Raw genomic sequence first — 23,888 nt, forward strand, 5'->3', positions numbered from 1 at the left:
GAAACTGAGGCACAGCTGGGGAGATGCCTGCTTGGGAGGCACACCCACCAGCCACACAGAGGAGGTGTCCAGCTCTCCCAGGCCGCAGCCGACATGGACAGTCAGCACACTCACTGTCTTGGCCTCTCCTCATGGAAGATGGCAGACACCACATCCCTGGAGAAGCCATTTTCTGAGTCCCTCTCCAGCCAGAATAACGCCTACAGCTGCTGGCAGAGATACTGGGCTCTTTCTGAGGCCTGGGCAGACCGCCCTGGGGATGGGAGATCTTGTGGGGAGGTGGAATGCTGGGGGTGAGGAGGGCAGAAGGAGTTAACATACCATAGAGTTTCTGATAAGGGGTTGTTTGGCAGAAAGGTAATCAGACTATGGGGGCCTTAAATACCAGGCCGTGTTGTGTGGGCTTAATTCTCTGAGTCACTGGCAAATGGTAAGTAGGGACACGGCATAATAGAGCCATCGCAAGGCCAGGAGTTTGTGATGTGAAGACTGTGAATGCCTTTCTTCTTTGCCCCCAGTGCCTGCCTCTGCAGTTAGCAGAGGGCAGGGGCGCCCATCGCATCCTGCCTATGCACCCGGTCAGCGCCTGAGCCCTTCTGGCTTCTGATCCCACGGGAGGGCTAGGGGTCCACCGAGAGCACCTCATGATTTTTCAAAACGACTGTTCCTTCATTGTACCTCAAAAAGATATATGGGGAAGCTCTTAAGTGTCCCAGAACTTCTAATATCTCCACTTTCTCTTAGGTTCTGTGCAGATCTCACTCCATACAAAGTCGTCTGCTGACTCCTCTGGAATGAGGTGTGAACAAACCAAACAAGGGCACAGATTCGTTAATTTCAAGGGGGTGCTTTCTTTTGCCGGGGCCTCGCTCGTAGACATTTTCCTGACATGTTCACACCCCAAGTATCTCCAACATATGCTCCATACTTTTAGAAATCCGAAGAATTTAGAGTTTCAGTTGGGTAGAGCCTCAATGGAATACTTTTATTATATCTAATGCCATTTTAATGGGCTTGAGACTAGGAAGGTTGGGTTGACTGGACAACATATATAAACCATTGCAAGGAATTTACTAGAGTGGAGAACGATGCCAGTAGCCCAGAACTGTGGTATTTAGGGAGCTTTTTACTTTGTAGTCACCATGACAACATCGGGACAAATTCTATACCCTCTTAGAGAGCAGCACAGTTTACTAGAACTTTCTGCAGCGGTCACAGTATCTTCTATCTGTGCCGTCCACTGCGCTAACCATTTGTCACATGTGGCTTGCAACGTGGCAGGTGCAACTAAGGAACTGAGTTTAAAACATTATTTTATTTCAGTTACGCTTAAATGTATATGGCCACACGTGGCTATTGGCTACCATACGGGACAGAGCAGTTATAGAAGATCCTTAAAATCCTCCTTCTCTTCAAGTCCTCTGAACGAGCACAGTCAGGTAATTTCTTAGCACCTGTAGTCCTAGTGGGACCGATGACATTATTTATATCTTTCCATCCCTGTACTTGAGGACTGTAGGCTGTTTCTGTCCCGGACACATGGTATTCTAATGTTTATGGAAATAGTCTTCAGTAGTACACTTTAATTATAATACTTTGTTCTGGGAGGATCCAGCCAGGCCTCTTTTATCATCTGTGTTTTTAGTTTTAATCTTAAAAGGGCTGTAAAAATAGTATTGTCTTGCAAGAAAAAAAAATATGCCTTAAGTCGATGCCCATGGAGCACTAGGGATTATAAAACATTCAAACTTCTCCTGGAAATATTGGCTAAAGAGAAGTTAAAGAGGCAGGTAGAAGTCTCCAAGGAGAGAACTTGCCCTGGAGGAATGCTTTTAATTAGATTTAGCTTCTCTCAGAAGAGTCTAGCAAAGTGGCTTTCCCTGAGGGCATCGGGATTTTCCCCTGTGAATAAATTCTCTTCCCCATCGGTGGGTCATCTCTCTACTATGTTCTTCTAGAAACTCACCCTTACTTGACATGCCTTGACTTAAACCCTCCAGAAAATCTTGGAAGAGAAGCCAGTATTTTTTTCTAAAATGCTGATTTCCTTGCTTTAGGCTTATGTAGGCTTTGACTGGAAACTTAATCTGTGTGCCTCGGCTCTGCATTAGGTTTCAGTCATTGAAATGGGGCTTAATAAGAATTACTGGGTACCTTCGGAGTCAGATGAGCCTCACTTTTTTTTTTTTTAAACAGTCTTTTATCTTCAGCACAGGGATTTGCATTTCGAGAGGTTGTGCCAGCTGACTTGAGCCCCCACAGGTTTCAGCTTGTTGCAAACCAAGTTTGGTCCATTCTTCTCACTTCTGGAACCTTCTGTTGCTGCCACTCATGGTTTATGGGTTTACTGGGGAACTCTAGTCCTAGTCCCTAATTGTCTTCTGTCCCTACCTCAGCAATAAATACTACAGTCAGTTCCTACATCACGCATCCCTTAAGAAGTCAGGATGGAACGTTAATTACAAAGGCCATTCAAGCCAGTAGGCAAGTCTCTTTCCCATGGGACTTCTATTCTGGCTCTGTCCTATTTCTCCTTCCGTGTCCTTTCTAGCTTCTGATTTCAGAGCTCCCTGGAAGCTGAGGAGCCCAGGTCTTTTAGGATTTCTTCAGATCAGTGTTGCCCAATAGAACATTCTACTGTGACGGAAATGTTCTAAATCTCTTCTGGTGACACGTGGCTCCTAAGCACTTGAAAATGGCTAGTGTTACTTGAAACTGAATATGTGATTTTATTTTACTTTAGTTGTTTATGTTTACTAATTACGTTATTTAAATTTAGAAAGCCATGTGTACTTCTGGCTACCATATTACACATATTACATATTACACATATCACACAGTGCAGCGCCAGACCCTTGGCTTCAGAACAATGTGCCTTGACAGAAGCACCTTCTCTTGAGTGCCCCGTGTTCTTCTACCTTTGGGAACCAGCCCCTCTCAGGAAAGAAACTCTCCTCGCTTCTGAACTGACTTCTTTATACTGCTAATTTTGATTCACGGAAACTTGAGCTTTTTATTTTTATTTTGTTAGACGCTGCACAGACTGTTCACACTCTCCGCACCTGGGTTCAACATGCCTTTTTTTTTTTTCTATTGTCCTATTTCCTCTGGGGGCATATCTTTATTCCTTGTCCAACAACTGCAAATATGCATTATTATTTGTTTTTTTTGTGTTTTTTTTTGTTTTTTTTTTAAGATTTTATTTATTTATTTGACAGAGAGAGAGACAGCCAGCGAGAGAGGGAACACAAGCAGAGGGAGTGGGAGAGGAAGAAGCAGGCTCCCAGCAGAGCAGGGAGCGCGATGCGGGGCTCGATCCCAGGACTCTGGGATCGCGCCCTGAGCTGAAGGCAGATGCTTAACGACTGAGCCACCCAGGCGCCCCTATTATTTGTTTTTTTACAAGTAAGAATTTGTCAGAAAGGCAGATGTTTTCTCTAGGAACCTAACGAAGGGCTATGAAACTTGGCATCCCAGGACAGAGGGAAATGGAAAACTGGAAACAAGTGTTTATCGTGTGCCAACTAGCACGTGCCAGGCAACGTTGAAGATTCTAGAGTATAGTAGTGAGCTAAACAAAGTCCATTGTGCTCAAGCTAGCAAACAGGATTCTACTAATACGTAGGGGATGATAAGGGCAGGGTGAGGGGGCAGAGACTGATGATGAATGTAATTGTAGAAAGGGTTGTCATAATCTTATCTGGAGAAGGCATCTATCTGAGGTAAGAATATTCTAGTTGGAGGGAATAGCAAGTCCAAATGTCCTAAAACCAGAGTGTGCTTGTTACCTCTTCACACCCTCTCCACATCCCCATGGTCTCTCATCTTTACTTGTCTTTTTTTTTTTTACATTTATAGATACACATTTTTACATTGGACTCCTCAAGACACGGAGCCAGTCTGCAACCCCATTGCTGTTGGTAAAAAGGTTAGATTAAAATGGATGAGAGACCGTGCAATGTAGTCCAAATGTGCTTTCTTGGTCACCACAAGGGCCATGCAGCATTTTAACACGTCTCAGCTCTCACTCCAGCACTAGGTAGATTCCAGCACTGGGGAGATTGAATGAATCAGATTATTTGAGTGGGGGGGCAAATCCAAGGGGCAGAAGTTCTCTGCCTGTGAGAGTTTGTACAAAAAGTCTTCTGAAGAACTAGAAGGTATTGTCATTTTGACCTCCCAAAGACAATTCAGAACATTTCGAAGGTTGAGTTACTTATTCCTCACTTAGCCCTAGTAATGAATGTTATTTTCGTATGCAAATATGGCTGTTCCCAGAGATGGAAGGAGCCCACTGTATTCCAGTACTCAGTGGCTAGAACAAGGCAATGCAAGAGCTGTGGGTGTGGCTCATATTTTCTGTTTTGGAATGACTACTGGAGTCTATCTTGACTCATCCATGGCCTGTTGACAATGAAAGCACCATCCTCACGTAAATTCTCTCTTCTCACCAATTTCAGTGAGATTATCACGGCATGGAAGGCGGTTGACTTTTTACTCAGTGGAGGATAGCATCTCACAAATGGCAGCTCCTCTGCCTTACGAGAGCGCTTTCTGCTGTTTACTGCAAATAACATTAAGGTCATGACAGCGATGAGTAATGCCCAGGAAAGGCATAAATCCGCCTCACACTTTCTCATCCAACTGCGCTGTGAGAAAACAAGCAAAGTTGCCCAGTTTAAGGGCAGATTCTCAGATTTCATTTCAAATTTCCTACCCTTTGTTGTCCCTTCTTGAAGGCTTCACAATGCTTAAAAAGTGTTTCTTTTTTATTTCACTTCCTCTGCTTGAAAAACATGAAGGGGAGGTTTCAAAGTATTTGGTGTTATCTTAGAAACCAACGTGAATCTGAATGTGCCTTTTAGTTTTCTTATGCCAACTAGGCAAGGGTAGTTTGGCTGCTACTAGTCAGTTAAAAGTCTCCCCAGATTCTTTTAGAAGTAGATCGCAGTTTTAATATGCTAAAACTATACCAGGAGTGGTTTTTACTTTTATTTCCTTAAAATTGACTATTTCTTCGCCTTAATTTTTACTTCAGGGAAAATCAGCCTTAAATAGATGGCATCGTAGAAGGAACTCGATTTTGAATTTTTGGCTTTTAATTCAACATTTATTGAGCCCCTATTTGGTACAGACCCTGGGCCGAGGCTATCCACCTTGGAACAAGACAGGTGATGGTCTTACAGCCTGCTGTCGGCCAACCTCAGCAAGTTATTTTAAACACTTCCCTCTTCTGTACAATGGAAGCAATAATGCTAATCTTCCACAGTTACTTGTCAGACATAATCAAGGTATAGATCAAGTAATAGGATGTTTTTGTACAATCATACATGTTATTATTACTTATCGTTCAAGCTGAGCCCAGAATTGGGTTCAGAGTAAACAGAGATGTTTCTAATGCTAGAGGTTGTTTTTTTTTAAAGTGCTAAAGTGAATGTCTGTGCTCTAAACCAGAATTTCCTCCACATCCCCCATAAAATTAGAGGAAATGCCTCCAAGGGCTGAGTGGAAAGTGATCCTTTGTCATCTGACATAATTTTCCTTCCTTCCAAACTCAGGATGCATGAATATTTGTTTCTTGAAAGATAGATCAGCGGCAGTGATCAGGTTCAAACCTGAGTGTTAACAGCGGATGTGAACCTCCCAAAGTTGCAAAGAGTGGGCTTCTCGATGAGTAGGGAAAACAACACTTAAATCAGACTGCTTGATAGTCCTGAAGCCATTTTTCTTATGAGCTGAGACATAGCATCTCATCCTGTTGAACCGGGGCTTCAAGGTCAATGCTAGGCATGTTTGGACAATTCCGCTCTCTTGACTTTTGGGGGTTGAATTGTGAGTATTTTCCAAAATGAAAGGGACTTGAAGATCGTCATGTTCAGCCCACCTGTTTGACTGGTCAGAGGATGGACACAGAGAGTGGTTGAGTAGCTTCCCGCAGAACCCCGAGGCAGCTCACGGTTCATCCAGAGCCTTCTCTGCTGTAGGCTGCTTCTTCTTTACCCAGCGTGAATTCTCCTCCAGTAGAAATTGTATGGCAATATCACATAATTAATTTTTACATGAGTAAATGGCTTCAAGGAGAAGAGATTAAGGAATATTGCTTTCCATATATCCGAATGGCACAGAACGCTTCTTAACTAGATCCTTAAAAATCTAGTCCAATTGTTGCTCAGATTCTTCTCCGACTTTCTCATCAGCTGCGAATCACATTGTACTGGTTTTATTTCCATGAGCAAGAAGGCCAAACATAACTTCATTTCAACATTTTAGAATTCCATAATCTTCAGGCGCCTCGGTGCCTCCCCATCTCTGCTTGTCAAACTCACTAATTTTATTAGCATGTTGCCAAATAACACACGAGGCGCCTCAAAGCCAAGGCGGATCAGCTCTCCCTGGTCAATGTTGTGCAAGAGTCAGCAGAAGATTCGAAAATCGAACTCGATCCTCAAGTTACTGCCTATTTGCAGACCTAAGCTGGTTATCAACAATATTTTAAGCCAGCTGATGTGGCTCTAGAAGGGTGTTTAAAGACCCCGGGCACTCTTGGGAACTTGAATATCATAATGGTTGATTCATTATATCTCTTTGAAAGCTTTGGAGTGTGGTGGTAACAGAAAGTTACTATATTTCAGTTCGCCTATTTACTCAAATTTCCTGAAATATTTTGTGGAAGTCATCAAACTGCTGCATTCTGTTGATGAGTAGGAATAGCTCTACCAAACTCTTAATTATCTTGTCATGCCTTTCCTATAATTTTCTTTTGTGAGAGAGCGTTGCATGCCATGTTACTTTTCTTTTTTTTTTTTTTTAAAGATTTTATTTATTCATTTGAGAGAGAGAGAGAGACAGCCAGAAAGGGAACATAAGCAGGGGGAGTGGGAGAGGAAGAAGCAGGCTCCCAGGGGAGGAGCCTGATGCGGGGCTCGATCCCAGAACGCCGGGATCACGCTCTGAGGCGAAGGCAGACGCTTAATGACTGAGCCACCCAGGCGCTACCCGTGTTCCTTTTCTAACCAGAGTACTTGTGTGGCACTTTTTATTGTCCAGATGATTTTCACATGAACTTCAAGCATGCTCTGTCTTCATCCTGACCCTAGAAAGTACCGTTTCAAAGATCAAGAAATGGGGCTTCCAAGAAATTAAGTGGTTTGCCTCAGGTCCCACGGCTCTAATTAACAGCAGAACATGAACTCCAAAGTCTTTGACTTTAAAACCGTTGGACTTCACCAAGCTACCTGCGCCCCAAATAAGTGAAATAATTACAAGGAACCAAAGCTCTTTTCTAAGAAACGTGCTGCTCCCCCGTCCCCACATGCCCCCCTCTCCCAACTCCTTCTGGCTACACTCCCGTGTCTTTGCCTCCTGTTGGAGGGAACATAAAGTTCTGCTGGGGAACCTTCACCGTGGGGATGGCTATGCACTGCTAGTATCAGGAGGGCTGAGGGTTTTCTTGTGACCCGTGGCTTTGTTTCTCATTAGCTGTCTCTCATTGACCTCGGATAGTTATTTCACCTCTTTGACCCTTAATTTCCCCATCGATAAAATGGCGATGACAAAATCACAGGGTGGTCATGATGAGTAAATGAAATGATCGTCACAACACTTGATATTGGACTAGGCATTTGGTCTGGATTCAATAAATGGTGTAGAAATAACTATTATTATTACTATTATTATTATCCCATGTAGATCTGATATCTAAGGTAGAAAATTTTCCTTTTCCTTGAACTGAAATGTGAGTGTCCACATTAGTGAATCAAATACATATTGGAAAATATCCATATTAGAGAGTTATACATGAATTTTTGCACTCCGGTTAAAGTTCCAATACTGGAAGAGAGAACTGAATGGACATGTTAAAGAATCACTAATGGTAAAAATTCAGATGGCCACAGGGGCCGGACAGGGGATAGGAGACGCGAGGGAGTAGCAGGGAGTGCAAACATACGGGTCCTTGTGTCGCCTGAAGGGCCCACCGCTCCTTGCCAGCAGACTGCAGACTGTTGTCAGGGGACCCTGTAGGCTAATGCTGCCACTTCTTTTTATTTTCTTAACTGAAGTTGGAAATCTAGCTTTTCATGTGAAATTTCCTCATTTCCAAACTTGGGTCACATGTTCAAAAGAAAAAAGTTTAGGCCAAACAGAGCACATCTGGGGACTGTACATGGCTCATGCAGTCCCTGTTCCAGTGTCTCCCAGCCTCGTCCCCTCCCAGGTTACTTAGTGGTCAGAAACCAAGCCTCTGGGACAACACCCCTTAAAGAAGTACTTCGCCTGAGTGCTATTCTATTCCCTGCCTTTTTCCAGAGCGGGAATATGGGAATCATCTGCTTTGACCAGTATTTTCACATACTTAATACAACTGTAATTGAAAAACCTCTCGGCACCAAGCATGCACCAGGATGCTGCAGCACATTGTGAAGAGAAGGGGAGAAAGCCTCTGCAGAGAAATTTCTAAATGAAAATCCCGATCTCGCAGGAAATTGATATGCAGGCCAAATGCCTTGCTTCGTGGAAGCAAACGGCTCATCTCAAGTGCCTATTTTTCTGATTCTCTAATATCTTTTACCTTAAAAAAAAAAAAAAAAAACTTCCCAGATTTTCTATTAGTTTTGGAATTTGGCATTACTTTGCCTCAGCACTGCGAGATAAAGTATTGTTTAAATCTTAAATGAATAACTTCATTAAAAAGCACATCTTCATAACGAGCCTCTCCGCTTCCAAGATTCTTTTGATAAAAATCATTTTTGTACATTTTTTTTTCTTTTGGTTCCCTGCAAGAGCGTCAGCATCTTGGGGGAAAAGGGTTACGTCTTATAGTATCCACCCTTGCCGTCACAGTTGAATGTGAGGCCACTTGCAGAGCAGACACGTAACGCATGTTGGTTTATGTCGGCTAATTTTTCTGGTAACAAATTATTTGAGCTGAATTGGAATGCGATAGCACTCCGTAAATCGTGTGCTCATTATCTTGCCTCTATCAGGCTATTTACCAGCGCTGTTTCAACTGCCACCAAGGAGTTAGTTAATCATATTTACTTGCAATAATCTCGGTCCTTTTGCTGGTTGCCACAGTATACCATTCAAGTTGTATCAACTCAGAATTGTTTTCTCAGTTACTTTTTTTGAGTTTACTCAATTATTTTACATAAAGTACCAACTTCAAGCATTTCCCAGCAGAAAAACAGTGATTATTTTGACAGTATGTGAAATAGTGCCAAATTGTACTTCTTAGCTTGGTGTAGTATCCCATTTGTATTGATGTGGCTAAATTTTTTCAACTTGTTTCCTCTTCTCCTCGGCTCCAGCCCCTGCATGCTCCCAGTGTTGGCTCATCTCGAAGTCTCTACAGTGAAGATTTGCCAGATAAACACACTGTGAAAATCAGCTCTCTCAATGATAAACTAAAATTGTCACGTACGGACGGTGGTATTTGTTGCCGACTGCTCACCCCTGCCCAGCTTTCTGAGGGCTGTTTTTGTACTAGATCCCTATTAAAGACGAAGGAGGGTAATTGAGAGAGCTAAAAGTGTTTCAGCTCTTTGAATATGGCAAAAATGCTAGTATTCTGAAATACTGCCTTTGGCAATAATATAGATATTTCCATCTGCAAGAGTCATTTCAAATGTTTGGGTTTTGTCACCTGATATGTGACCTGATTCTGGGACATATATCCCCAAAAACAGAAAGCAAATTCAGCAAGTGTTGGGAGAACTCAAGCTGCACTTCATCCTCAGCGATCCAAGAAATTCAGGGCTAAGCAAGAAAACAGAGTGTGCATATTGGGAGCTATTTGGAGCTCTAGGGGCTGGGGAGTGTTCAACTGAGAAGTTTGCAATTGAAACCCCAGCTCAGTTATTTTATGTTTGTCCCTAGAAAATGCCAATTACTTTTCCATTCAGCTACAGCTTGTTTTATTCTATATATGGCTTTTAAAAATTTCCTTGCGTATCAAATCTTAAAAATCCTCTTTTAAAGACACAGTCAAGTTTTCCATTTAAAGTACCCTTTTGGATGAATCCCTTTGAAATGTACCTTAATCTTTTAACTTACTTGTTTGCTGAGTACAAATTTCTATGTTTGTTTACGCAGTTTCCTTAAAGCAATCCAGAGTAAGCAACTCAACTCATTTTAGCCAAAAAGGCTAAATTCCTCAGTTGAAGGAGTCAAAGACGGAGGAAACACACACACACACACACACACACACACACACCCCTCCTCTCCAATTCATTCACAGTTCCCTATGTTTGAGTGAAGTTTATTAGGATGGTTGACAGCTGTCCAGCGTCATTAGTTTCTTTGCCAGCCCCCGACTTTTGAGTTTTTCAACCAGGCCTTGAGTTTATTCAGTCCATTTCTTGCGTAGAATATTTCTGTTACGAGAGTAGGCGGACAAAGTCTGAGATTCTGTTGTTGGCCCTTGTGCTTCTGCGGGGACTTAATCTCTGCCTTCTCAGCAATCCCTGCCTTTTGTGCATCTCACTGGGGTCAAGGCAGTCGTACGACCAGCGTACACAGCAGAACACCCGTATGCCCCCAGCCTTCCCCACCTGTAAAATGCAAGAAGCCTATTTGTTGAGTGATTTTCTGTCTTCAGAGATCTCGTCTCTAGATCGTCTGCATGCCTCCTCTGCTCAGCCTCTCCTGGTCTGAGCAGTGTTCTCAGCTCAGAGTGCCCATTTTGTCCTCCCCCTGCCTCTCAAAGCCACCCATTCTTCAAGGACAGGCTCCTCCTTGAAGCTGGGTGTCCCTGTAGCAGCTCTCTCTCCTTTTCCTGACCTCTTGCTTGCATGTAAAGGCAAGTAGCTTGCATTTGATGATTCTGCTTCTCCGACTAGAATGTAAGCTGCAGGAGGGGCGGGGACCAAGCTGAGGTGTGTTTTAAATCTCTTACTCTGGGGAGAATATCCCAGACCCTTGACAAGTCCTTAACTGTTGCCCATGTGGCAGGCAATTTTGGTGTGAAAATATCTTTTCTATTAGGTTTTGACTGGAATGATTTTTCAGCCATTTCAAAAAGAGATTTTAGAGTATTGATTAGGTCATCCTTGGGAGGTTTTTCAAAAGTGTTATTATTACAGAACGTTTGCATGAAGAGAGGAATTGATGTGTTCAGGCTGCTTTTCTCTATTTCTCTCCTCCTCCTCTCTATTTCTCTCCCCCTGGTCTCCAAGTTAACTCTGTGATGGCTGCCCCAGAGATCATGTGGGACCCTCACTTGAAGGAAAGCCCACCTCCCCTGCTCTCAAGATGTTTGTAATTACTTAGACAATGAGGGTTCAAGCACTTTTAAAACTAAGAAAGAACGTACTACATTGTGTTAGAATTTCCAGGTATGCCATAGAGAAGAAAATATTCCTGAAGTATCTTTGACTTAATCGCGAGGTGTTTTTTGTTTGCTTATAGTAATTGGCCGAAGTATTTTACTCACTTGGAAATATCTTCCTTTCGTGAAGAATCATGAAGGGACTCCTCTGAGGCTGACTGACTTGCTGCTTTGTTCTGGAGGGGAGGACGTGTGTGACGGGCCCATACACTTGTCCCACCTGGTCTTGGGGGCCGTGGCGTGTTTGTTGCCAGCATCACAGACCATGGCGGCTGTCTGCCAGATGGTTGCCTCAGTGTCTGACTCTGAAATGCCAACTGCAATTAAAAACCTTCTTTCAGAGAACAAGTCTTTCAATTCTGGGCCCATATGGTGATCAGAGCCTCTGGGCCTGTGATCGTTTAAGAGGCCAGACTCAAGAGAAAAGCAGATGGAAAGAACTGTAAGATGAGACAGGCCTGTAAAAAAAGGTGAGGAATAGTATTTAATTTTGCTGGATCCAGCATGAGGGGAGAAAGGGAAATAATGGCCAGTCAAAAACTGGGGTCACCCGCGCCTTCCCACTTAACACATGAACCAGCAGCATGGACATCACCCGGGAATGGTCTCAACTCCTACCTGTACTGCTGTTTAATGAGGCCTTGGCCAGGTTACAGGGCCGAGTTCTTCCATCAAACATTAACCTGGGTGTTGCTGTGAAGGTCCTTTGCAGATGTGATTAACAATTGCAATCAGTTGACTTAAAGTAAAGGAAGTTACCCCCAGTGATGTGACTGGGCCTCTTCCAATCAGTTGGAAGGCCTTGGGAGCAGAAAGCCCCCCCCCCCCCCCCCCCCCCCCCCCCGAGAAGACATTTCTGTCCAACACTGCCACATTCATTCCTGCCCGAGTTTCCAGCCTGTTGGCCTGCCCTATAAATTTCAGACTGGCCAGCCCCCCTATTGTATGAGCCAATACACTACCCCACACCTGTGAGTTAAATGTATTCCCAAAAGCTTTGTGTCCTCTTAACATCTGAGAAGTACAGCTGAGAAACATACCGAGTTCTGTTCTCCAGTCACCATGGATTATTCTTTGAGATGCAGCACGTAGTTGTATCAATGTTCGTGGTCCTGCTCTGAAATATATAGCACGAAGCAAGACAGCCACAGGTGTTTGTAGAATAAATGAATTCTTAGGTGCCCCCCAAAACACAGCACTAAATCACAGCAGATAGATGCATGAACTCAAAGGTACGTGAATGCCTTTCTGGCAAAGTGTTTAAGATTATTTGTGGAGTCTTGAGATTTTTACCTAATAGTTCAGTTAATAGTTGATCTCATTCCAAAGATAACGGACTAAGAATGTGTATCCAAATTTCCTTATAGTTATCTGCAGTAAATCTAAGCCTTAGTAGGCTGCTCATCTCTGACCTTCAGAGACAGCAGTACTTTTCCAGAAATAGACACAGCTAAGCATTGACTTAATTCATATTCTCAGGACCTGGAACTTGTGTCTCCAGGCAATGAGTTTGGGGAAAATGTGCCCTAAAATGAGGAAGGCAGCATGCCCTAGTCTGAAGGGCTTGATATTACTCACGGGTTTGTTTGAAGAGAAGTGAAATATCATGTACCATGTGATCCCATCATATGCTGAAAGAAGCTGCCCGTGCTCACTTCCTTTAGTGAATGACTTTCTAGGTGAGAGACACTCTTAATAGAGCCTGTTTCTGGGGGACATTATGAATAGCTAATTGGCCCGTTATGGGTAGAAAATCCCCGAGGATGGTCAGCTGCGCACAGAGGGCCTAGAGACACTGAAATCACTGCCTTAATATGAGAACATATTAACTAAAGACGCGGGAGAGTAATTTAACCTGAATTGGAAGTAATTTTGAAGTTGGTTAGGGTTTATTCTGGGGTTAATTAGATGGCTTTTGTTGTGCTGTTTACGGTCATATCTTTGTCCCTGGCTATTCACATATATCCGTGAATATATTATTCTTCATGACTTAGGCTTCACGAACATTATTAAACATAAGATGTTTGATAGCCGAGGTCCCAATGGTAACTTCTTTTCCCGTGAATTGGAATGCATAGATGTAATCGTGCCTACAGTAAATAGCCATCACCGCCCTTCCTGCCCCCAGGAACCCTCCACCCCTACTCTGAGTAGTGGTATATACTTAGGGTGTCATCTGTGACCCTAGAGGACACTGGGTTACTTCCTGGATTCTTCAGTGGGGGCTTATGGGTCTTCAGGGAGTCTGTAAGTCAGCCCTCTGCAATTAGGAGCAAAACTTTGTATGTTATGTGTCTCGGCCCCTTCTCCCTAGCGTGACTCCATAGAGTTTTTTATCAAAATTAGGTGACCTCCAACAAGGCTTAAGGGTAGCTTTGCCCTTTACGCTTCACCCTATCCTGCCAACACACGTATTCATAAGGGAGAATCCTGGCTTAAAGCAGAGGCTGACCACTGCTGACTGGCTTGTTGTCAAGTGAGTTGTCAAGGTGGGGCGCCTCCTGAGGTCAATTAGTTAGGGAGCGGCTGGCTGGGGAAGAGAGGGGGGAAAGGACAGTGAATATGCCCTAGGTAAAGGCTTTCACATTTTTCAAAAACAAAACAAAACAAAAAGCTGATCAAGCCGACCACTGCCAACGTGGTCGCTTTTACCATATTAGAGAGAAAAATGAGGCCTCCTCACTGGGTACTTAGGACGTGATATGTGATAACTTGCATACTTTAACTGGCACACAGTAGGTGTTGAATGTGTATGAGCTCCCACTGTATGCCGTCTCCTCCCCCACAGGCTTGTGACTCCAAGTGTGGAGTGAAGTTGGCTGTTTGCCTTTTTCCCAGAGTTCATTGCAAAGGTCTCCTCTTCCTGGGTCTGGCTGTAGGCAGCAGGCGTCATACACCTGCCCGTCTCCAGGGGCCCCATTTGCAGACTGCAGTCTGAGTGACGCCCCCAGAGCTGTGCAGCTTGGTGGCCCTTCTCTATTCTTTTCTTTTTTTTTTTCTTTTTCGATGGCCCTCTTTTGTGTCTTCACTGTTGATTGTGTTTTGTAGGCATCAGATCTAAACCACTTATACTTGTCAACACGTCCGTGGCCGCCACTGTGGCTTCCAACAGCAGACTCACTGTTGGCACTTCTCTCCTCTCACTCCTAACTCCTCTAGCTTTTCTCACACTTCTTAACTTGTGTTAGAAAAGCATTGGCCAGGGGCGCCTGGGTGGCTCAGCCATTAAGAGTCTGCCTTTGGCTCAGGTCATGTTCCCAGGGTCCTGGGATCGAGCCCCGCATTGGGCTCCCTGCTTGGTGGGAAGCCTGCTTCTCCCTCTCCCACTCCCCCTGCTTGTGTTCCCTCTCTCGCTGTCTCTGTCTGTCAAATAAATAAATAAAAATCTTTAAAAAAGAAAGAAAGAAAGAAAGAAAGAAAGAAAGAAAGAAAGAAAGAAAGAAAGAAAGAAGAAAGAAAGAAAGAAAGAAAGAAAGAAAGAAAGAAAGAAAGAAAGAAAGAAAGGCATTGGCCAGCCCAGCAAAGGACTTCTTTCCATCTGAGATGTAAAAGGGTTCATCACATGGCTTTCGGGCCCTGTTTTTCTCAAGGAAACTCCTTCTAGATTTATTGAAGGGCTGTTCCTTCACTGTCACAGAAATTGTGTGTGTGTGTGTGTGTGTGTGTGTGTTTTGTTTTCTAGCCAGTCCTGTTGTTTTTACCTCATTTCAGGTCAGTGTTCTCTGCCTTGGGTGCACGTTAGAATATCTGGGCAGCTTCAAAAAATTCTGATGCTCACGCTACCATCCAGAATAATTAAATGAGTGTATCTGGAAGTGGGACTCAGACCTCATTATTTTTTAAACCTCCCTAGGTGATTGATTCTAACATGCCCTCAAAGTTGGTAACTTCTAGTACAGGCTAAAATCCTAAAATGTGAGAAGGCTGAATTCCATTTCATGGAGGCTTGATTTTATATTTAAAATCAACAAAATCTTCCCAACCAGCAAATACATGTTTGTGTGAAACATACGCTATACCAAAAAAAAAAAAAAAGAAAGAAAGAAAGAAAGAAAGAAAGAAAGAAAGAAAGAAAGAAAAATTTACATAAACAAAACATGACCCAGATTTTTGTTGTTTTACCCATGTCTTTTAGAGAAACCTGAAGGGTTAAATTAGTTGCTTCACAAATAGTCCAAATCTAACTATTGTAGAAAAATATATATATTGATTCATTGTTGTGTTAGTCCCAGATTGAACACAAAGTTCAGAAAGCATTTTGGCCTGTATTTTTAGCTTAGCATTGAGCTCTTGGTCTGGGAGACAAATTTCAAAATAGTTTGTTGCCTAAAAATACACTTCCTGAAATGAACTTGAGGCCTGAGAGGGATGAATGGTTTTTTGTTTTTTTTTTTACCTTCTATATTTAATGTTACCACAAGAAAGCAAATCTCAAATTTATATGTGTTTGTATTTTTAGAGACCCAGGAAACAGGTGCTATGCCCAAGCATCAAGGAGGGTTTCGTGGCAAAGTGTGGATGGCAGATATCAAAAATTCACAGGACGGGGAGAGACCGTGGGAGGGCATTGAAGTTGTTTGTCTGGCTTTAGTCAGGAGCGTACTTGACACAGGGAGATGAGGAGGCTGTCCTCAAGCCTTTCCAAGGGAGAAACACACCTCCCAGCTTCCTAATAGCCAGTGGCTGGCCCACTCCTACAGGTGGTCTACGTGCATCATCTTTCTTAGTCTAGCCTGTAAGTGTCTCTAAGCTCATGTTTGTGGACCAAATGCCTCATAGCCTTGTCATACTTCACTTGACTCTCCAAACTCATCCGTTCAATTTCCACTTTTGCCAATAAAAATGGATCTCTTGGAGGAAAAAGATGGGGAAGGCAGTGTTACACCTTTGTTAATGGTCTCTCAACACATAGCACATGTTTTGCTGAGAATGATCTGTCTTTAGTATGTTATGGTTGACTGTGAATGAATATTGCATTTCTAATCACCACCCTCCCCATCTGAGTGAAGAAGTTCTATATCCTTTCCCACTTGGTATAAAGAACCAAATGTGAACTTCTTATAGTCAGTCCTTGTGAATTCACTATTCGTTCACTCATTCAACAAAGACTTTGGGGTACCTTCTATGGAGTGGGTCCTCTTCTTGGCACCAGAGACCTGGCATGTAAACAAGGCAGACAAAAGCTTGCGGAGCTTGCATTTTGGTGGATAGATTATAAGCAAGTAAGTGAGTGAGATAGTTGTGCAGGAGATCAAACAGAATCCTGTGGTAGTTACTTGTGGGCTGCTTTGGGTTGAGGAGGTGACATTAACGGGAAACCACAAAGGCGACCAAGGGAATAGCAAGTGAAAAGTTCTGGGGAGGAAGGAACTTGGCTTCTTCCAGGGAAGGCCCATGTGTCCCAAAAGGTAATGAGTAAGGAGTAAATGGGTTGGCGGTGGGGGATGACGTCAGAGAGGCGGCGGGGAGCAGACTCTCAGGGTGGAACTCAGCTTTTCCTCACCTGCAGGACTCCAGTGCGCTGAGCCTCGCCGATGTTTGGGATTCTGTCTCAGAGACACTGAGTGTTGGTTAATCACGTAATTTCCCTCAAGGCAATGGGGCGAAATTAGAACTAGTCTCTTGCAAAGAAGGCCCTTCGAGCTCTTCTGCACGTCAAGAGAATGAAGGCAGTGTCCTGCCCCCCATAGTGTCTCCTCTGAGTTGGCCAACACCCTTCTGCACTGCACAGCTCCTCTCCATTGTGACCTGTCTCTGCCCGTTTGGGTGGTGACTCTTGTCAGGATCCCATATTCTCTGTGCTTCTTTCTATTTGGGTTACCCTACCCTCATCTGTTTCCTCATCTGTCTACTCAACTAAGTGATAATTTCCTTAAGGTAGCGTTCTCCGTGCTCCTAGCACCCAGCACTATGCAGTGGACCAATCCGATGGATGTTTCTCAATTGAACAATTGTGTTTGGATTTAGAGTGCCTCACGGTAATCACTGACAAAAGCAAGAAGTTACTCAGACCTCCCCCCGCAACCCTAGCCACACCCCCCTGCAATGGCTTTCATTACCAATTGCCTACATGAAGGAAATTCTACTCTGAGGTGAAGGTATTATTTTGGTTGATTTGAAATTGCATAACATCATCAGGAATTCATCGGCAGGCTGCCTAGCAGGGAGATAACTGATTTAATGTCTTTCTTTTCCCTCCCCAGTTAATAATGACATGATGGTCACCGACAACAATGGTGTCATCAAATTTCCACAATTGTGTAAATTTTGCGATGTGAGATCTTCCACCTGTGACAATCAGAAATCCTGCGTGAGCAACTGCAGCATTACATCCATCTGTGAGAAGCCACATGAAGTCTGTCTGGCGGTCTGGTAAGGTGGCCTTTGAAAACCTCCCTTTTCCCCCTTTTGTAGGTGATGCACGCTGTGGTCTATAGAGTCAGGGCTGTCTCCATGCCCTCTCACACATCCCTTTCCTTCAGGCCATCTCTCTTTCAATGATTACATGTAATTTCCAGAGATATTCTGTAACGCTCAGATACACACACACGCGTGTGCATCTATATATATGTGCGTGGGACAGTGTATAAGATGACCTTTAATATTTACAATAAATTCGGGCCCCATCCTTGTATGAAGGAGAGAGACATTTGCCACTTGTTGTCTTAATTGACACCTGCTTGGTACCCCAGAGTGATACCAGGAGCCGTGTTCTTCTGAGCCATCTCAGTCTTGTTCTGTGGAAGGAGAGGAGAGGAGAGGAAAGGTGGGCTGTTGGAAGAGGAAAGTCTTTGTCAAAAAAAGGGAAGCTTTTTGGAGATCCAGAAAAACAACCCATTGTGCACTCAGAAGCCCTGGCCGGGTCACTCAGCACCACAGGCTTCATGCAACATCTTCTTGGGGCAATACTGCGCATTTCTCTTAAATCACATTCCCTCAATATTCTCTCTGTCTCTCTCTCTCTCTCTCCCTCCCTCCATATTACCTCCATATTCTCTCTCTCTCTCTCCTTCCCTCCCCCCATATTACCTCCATATTCTCTCTCTCTCTCCTTCCCTCCCTGTCCCTCTCCCTCTCATCCCCCCCACCGTAACACACACACACACACACACACACACACCCACACACACACACGTACATGGTGTTCACAAATCCTTTGACTCCTTCACAGTTACAGACTGGGAGTATGAGCAAGAGATAAAAGGAAAGTAGAGATTAAACGAGCCCCCATTTTATAAAAATGTGTAAATTCATTAATGAAATATAACATTTGCAGACTTATTCTGATGTTTTGAATTTATCAGCCAATTTTTTTTTTTTAAGTAACCTATGTGTCTCCTGGCCAGTTGGCAAATGAGAATATAAACCCAAATCTCCCCCATCCCCCGCACTTTGGGAGAAAAAGTCTTTTGACCACATATAGTTAGCCTTGATGATAGATCTGGAAAGCTTGCGGATTTCCGTACGTACTGCGATGAACTAGTTTCTTAAGCACTAACAGACTGTTTACAGCAAAGAGCTTCGCGACACTTTGCCATACCTGCCAACTTCATTCAGGTCCAATTCTGAGCAATGCTTTTGCAAAAGGGATTTTGACAGAGATGGTGTCCAGAGGCAAAGGGGCCAGTATGATTGCAGGCTGAGAAAGTTTACGCTGTGAGGAATGACCAATGGAATCAGACACAGCGAGTCCAATAGAGAGAAGATATGGATGGGTTCTGTTGAGAGATGCTGGAAGGGCTCTCAAGTGGAAAATATAATAAACTTGTTCTGTGTCATTCTGAAGGGCAGAAAGAGGATCTGTAAAATTTACCAGGGGACAGACTTCAGTATAAGTTTAAACATTTTCACAATCCTGGTTTCCTAACAGCAAAGCAAGCTTCCTCCTCTGAGGAGTCAAAGTTCAGGAGACGCTGGGGGACCACCCATCAAGTCTAGTGCAAGAAAGATTGAGACACCAGACTGGGTGACCTCAACGCTTCCTTCTTTGCTTCTGTTCTCTGCTGACCATCTTTGCTTGAATATGCACTGCGGCATGAGAGCTTACTTCTGCTAACCCAAACAGGCTCATCCAATAAAGACATTTTTTTCTTGACCCATCATACAAACCCCAATGATTGAATGTGAATCAAGTCTCTCTGGGATTCCAATCTCTGGAATGAGGCATTAGGTTACTCGCTGTCTCAGAAAATGTGAGCGTGTAGGGGAGAGGAAACCTCCCTGTCTCCTCACTGTTCCCACCAGGAAGAGTTAATACACTGAAAGTTGTTTTTACCTGTCTCGGCAAAGATAAATACTCCTGTGGAGTGGAATGGCAGTACGGAGAAAAGGAAGTGAGAGGTGCCATGGCGCACCTCGCTGATGCCCCCTCAGCTCTGAGGTGCTCCCCCTCTCAGTAGCTGCTGAGGGATCACCCTGAGTCCCTCCAGGGGACTACGCCCCCTGCCCCCGCTGACTAGAGCTTCTTCCCTCTTTGGGCCCCTCCTGAAGTTTGCTCCCTCCATAGGCAGCCAGCATCCCATGACTGGTTGATGCCAGGGTCCAAAATGGCTGGCCACTTTACCTCCTTCAGGACAGCTCTGACTGGCCATCTTAGCTTCACGGCTTCCGAGGGATCAGTGAGTTGGTTGCTGTGATCTGCATTGTGGTTCCAGCCCCATGGTGTGGGGTGCTGCTTCCCTTACAGGGGCCTCCGAAAACTTTCTGCACATAAATCACACAGCCTTAAGGTCTGTTTCCAGGGAACCCAAACGAACAGCGAGATGAGGAAACTGAAAGACTCTACCCTGGTAGTACATTGCAATGCCTTTATTAGTCTTAGCAATCTTTTCATTCATTCACTGATTCGTTTGTTCACTTAAACCGATGGCAGCTGTGCACCCATGCCATGTCAAATGTGTAAGTTCTTTCCAAGGATTTGTGGAACCAATATTAATTTTATTATGGTGGTTCTTTTGTGAGTGGATGGTGACAAACCTCTTCAATGGCTCAGAGCAAATGTTTCAGGACAAAGAAAAAGTCTGTATTTGGTTCATTGTATTTTCCCTTCCTGTGCTCAACCGTATCCAAAGATATTTTGCAAAGTTGGCCCTGCCTGCCATTGAGCTCTATTATAGGAGTGAGTGAAGAACGCAGGAAATTCTAACTGAATTTCCTCTCTGCAATTTTAGTCCTCTAAGCAGTGCGTGGGTGGAAGGCAAGAGGCTCTGGAAGAGCTGCCCAGTGGTTATAGAGCGGCTTTCCTCAGGGCTCACAGTTCCTTCCTCGTTCCATTCTTTGGCCTCTAGAAGCTTCATAAGGAAGAGACACCGTGCTTTTACCTGGGGACACTGAAGACTCAACATGCCTTCATTTTGTTACCCAAACCAGAAAACAACCCTCCTTGGGCAAACACACACACACACACACACACACATGCACACACACACACACACACACCCCACTGTGGAGACAGGGAGGAAGGTGCTCTTGTTTCATGGCTGCCATTTTTGCCAAGACTTCCCAGGAGCTTTGTGGTTAAGGAGAAGTGAATTTTTAAACATACATAGTTTGTTGTGTCATCATGCCAAGTGTCACGCAGTTCCCTGCTAGCCACGCTGGAATAAGGATTCCGATTGTGGTGCTTCCTTTACCAGTAGAGACCTACTTAGCAAGGGCTTGCTCCTTTTGCACCCGCTGGAGTGTTAGTTCAAGAACCAGAACCCTTGAGCTCCTTCACCAAAGGCACGCATTTCTCTGCTGGAGCCAGCTCTGGGTTGCACGGACGTCAGCCACATTGACTCCATTCTTGGTTGGACTGTTCCATCTGCGCCCTCGCTTCTGCTCTTTTTATCCCCTCGTTGACCTACTTGTCCTTTAGTGTCCGGAATGAAGCACTCCAGTGGCGGTGCCCTCAAAGGCACTCTTTCCCTGTGCATGGGGCCTCGCTTGTTTTCCAGGGGAAGGCTGTGCTTTCCCTGCTTCTTGCTTCCAGCCTGCCTCCCATTTTGCATGCTGCAAACAGTGAACTTGCGGGGGGGGGGGGGGGGGGGGGAGCGGCTGGTGAGTGTGAGCTGGCATGCGGGAGCCAATGGACCCTCGACTGCAGGCACTCAGAATCCTTCCCAGGGAAGATGATGTTCGCAAAACTGGCCGCCATTCAGGCCTGACTAGTCCTTCCCTAGACTCCCCTCCAGATGCGGAGAGGACCATTCAGGACAACAGGTATTTTGTATCTGAAAAGGTCAGAGATGGGAGGAGAGAGGTCAGACTAACTTTGGTGTTGGACAGAGTCATCCTAGATGGCAAGTTTACGAGAGAAGCAGACTGAAAGAGGCAGAGAATGATGCCCTTTTCCACGGATGCCAGCCTTTTGTTTTGGCTTTTGCAATTATAATAGTGGGCATTTATCATGTCATTTTTAAACATATTGTAATCCTAGAGCCCACTGAGCACTTCCTACGGCCTCAGTGAAATGCCACATGAGAGCTTCTCGAGCCCTTAGCTGGGTTAGCCTTCAGACACATGCAGCGAAGGGATACTAAATGTAGAAGTAACTCGTTCGTGACAGCATAAAAGATTACACTGAACTGTAAATGAAGAAAACCTTGCAGTTCTTTCCCATGTGTTTTCATTTTCCCCCCTTCCGTTCCTTTCTGTGAGTCGGGGAAATTGCCAGTGCTTCGTCTAGGAAGTGTGTTCCGTTCTGTCCGCACAGCCAGCCGCTGACATGGCATGTGCCCCCACACGGAGCTCTCTGGGGCCCAGCAAACAGACTCGAGGAACTGCCACGACGCTCCCAGCAATGCTCTTGGAGCACAGTTTAGCTAGACATGACCCGGATCCTGTGAGATAAACTGGGGATGCCGTGTGAGCCTGGCAGGGTTTTCAGGATGGAAGGTTTAACCCTGAGGACCTCGCAGGCTCCGGTTTACCATGCCTTCCTGTCTCCTGGTTTAATTAAGACGTAATGTGTAAGGTTCTCCAGCCGGACAGCCCCCAGGGAAAGCCTTCATGTTTACACTCATAAGTGGGTTTTGAGAATACACAACAGAAAGAGCGGGATGAGTAGAAAAGGCACAGGAGACTAGAGGACAACCTGCTAACGTGGCAGAACAGGAACCAGCTGCCGTTGTTCGAACAGCTTTGGGAAGGAAAAGAGTCCAGATTGCTTTTCTGCCCAGAGGTCGTATTTATCCATTCTCCTTTTTTTCTCTTCTCTCCCCTGCCATGAACCTCTGCACCCTAGGAGAAAGAATGATGAGAACATAACACTAGAGACGCTTTGCCATGACCCCAAGGACACCTACCACGGAATCGTTCTCGAAGATTCTGCTTCTCCAAAGTGTATTATGAAGGAAAAAAAGGTGTTGGGCGAGACTTTCTTTATGTGTTCCTGTAGCTCTGATGAGTGCAATGACTACATCATCTTCTCGGAAGGTGAGTTTTCTTCTCTGGAGGGTCAGGAGCCCAGCTTCCTCTGTGTCTGTCTCTTGACCCTGGTCCGCGGACTCACGCTCCGGCTTCTGGGACTGGAGAGGCAGCTTACACCCTGTGGTTTAGGAACCCAGTCACCGGGCAGGACGAGGTGGTTCAGGAGTGACAGGGTTGGTTCTGGCCCACAGCCAGTCTGGCTTATAGGGCCCACGTTATTATTCGCCTTCAACCGACAGCGGTGGTTTTCCACGCAGTCCCTGGAGTAGCAGCAGCCGCACCCGAGAAATTGCCAGCAACGCAGAACCTGGGGCCCCAGGCCAGACTATGGAAGCAGAAACTCTGGGTGCAGGCCCTGCAGTCTGTGTTTGAGCAAGCCCTGCAGGTGATTCGGGTGCTGCTCAATTTTGAGAACTGCTGGTCTGGAGATTGGAGGAGGCTGTTAGATATTGGAGGGAGACTTACTTTGAATGAACTCCAGTGGCTTTGTGTACTGTTCTTGGGATTTGTCTGAAGGGTTCTTGTTCACGGTCCCATCTGAGAGAAGAGCAGAGGGCAAGTAACAAGCCAGGGTTTACCCATGGAGGCAGAGAAAAGCGAGGTTCGATGCTAGCCTCCGTCTTGGACGTGCAGGGATTCACTCAGCTTGAAAGGAGGGCACACACGACTCCTTCAGTTTAAGACGCTATTCAGTGATTTGCAGTTATAAAATAGTGTATGTCCCTTATCAAAAATCCAAACAGTCCAACAGTCTGTAAAAATGTTTAAATGGAAGTCCATGGACCTCAACCCCTCACTCCTGACCCAATAGATAATCAGTATGGATAGTTTATTGGGTGCATACTTGTCTCTATCATTCATTCATATTATCCCTCCTTACCTCCTCTCTTTCCCTGTTTCCTCCCTCTCTCCCTTCTTCCCTTCTTCAATCCACGTATCCATCCATCCATCTGTCCATCTGTCTGTCCGTCCATCTCATACACTCATCCACCTTTCGATGCAAATAGTTGATCATACAGTAAATATTATTTGACAATATTTTTTTCACCCAACCACTTTTACTCCTCCTTTTAAACAAGACAATGCCTGTGGATATACTACATGCCTCTTAATTATTGTCTAGAAATTCCATAGTTTGGATTATTTTCTC

General features: G+C 44.7%; 1 protein-coding gene across 2 annotated transcripts in view; it reads left to right on the forward strand.

The window, feature by feature from the left end:
• Window positions 1–23,888, forward strand: part of TGFBR2 (transforming growth factor beta receptor 2) — an 89,535-nt gene that overhangs the window by 18,250 nt on the left and 47,397 nt on the right. For both annotated transcript variants that reach the window (XM_057315805.1, XM_026496855.4), the window contains exons 2-3: window positions 17,530–17,698; window positions 22,554–22,744. In XM_057315805.1, coding sequence (XP_057171788.1) covers window positions 17,541–17,698; window positions 22,554–22,744 — 349 coding nt within the window. In that variant the 5' untranslated portion in view covers window positions 17,530–17,540. The remainder of the gene's footprint in view (window positions 1–17,529; window positions 17,699–22,553; window positions 22,745–23,888) is intronic.

This window comes from Ursus arctos, unplaced genomic scaffold, assembly GCF_023065955.2.
Source record: "Ursus arctos isolate Adak ecotype North America unplaced genomic scaffold, UrsArc2.0 scaffold_20, whole genome shotgun sequence".
Taxonomy (NCBI): domain Eukaryota; kingdom Metazoa; phylum Chordata; class Mammalia; order Carnivora; family Ursidae; genus Ursus; species Ursus arctos.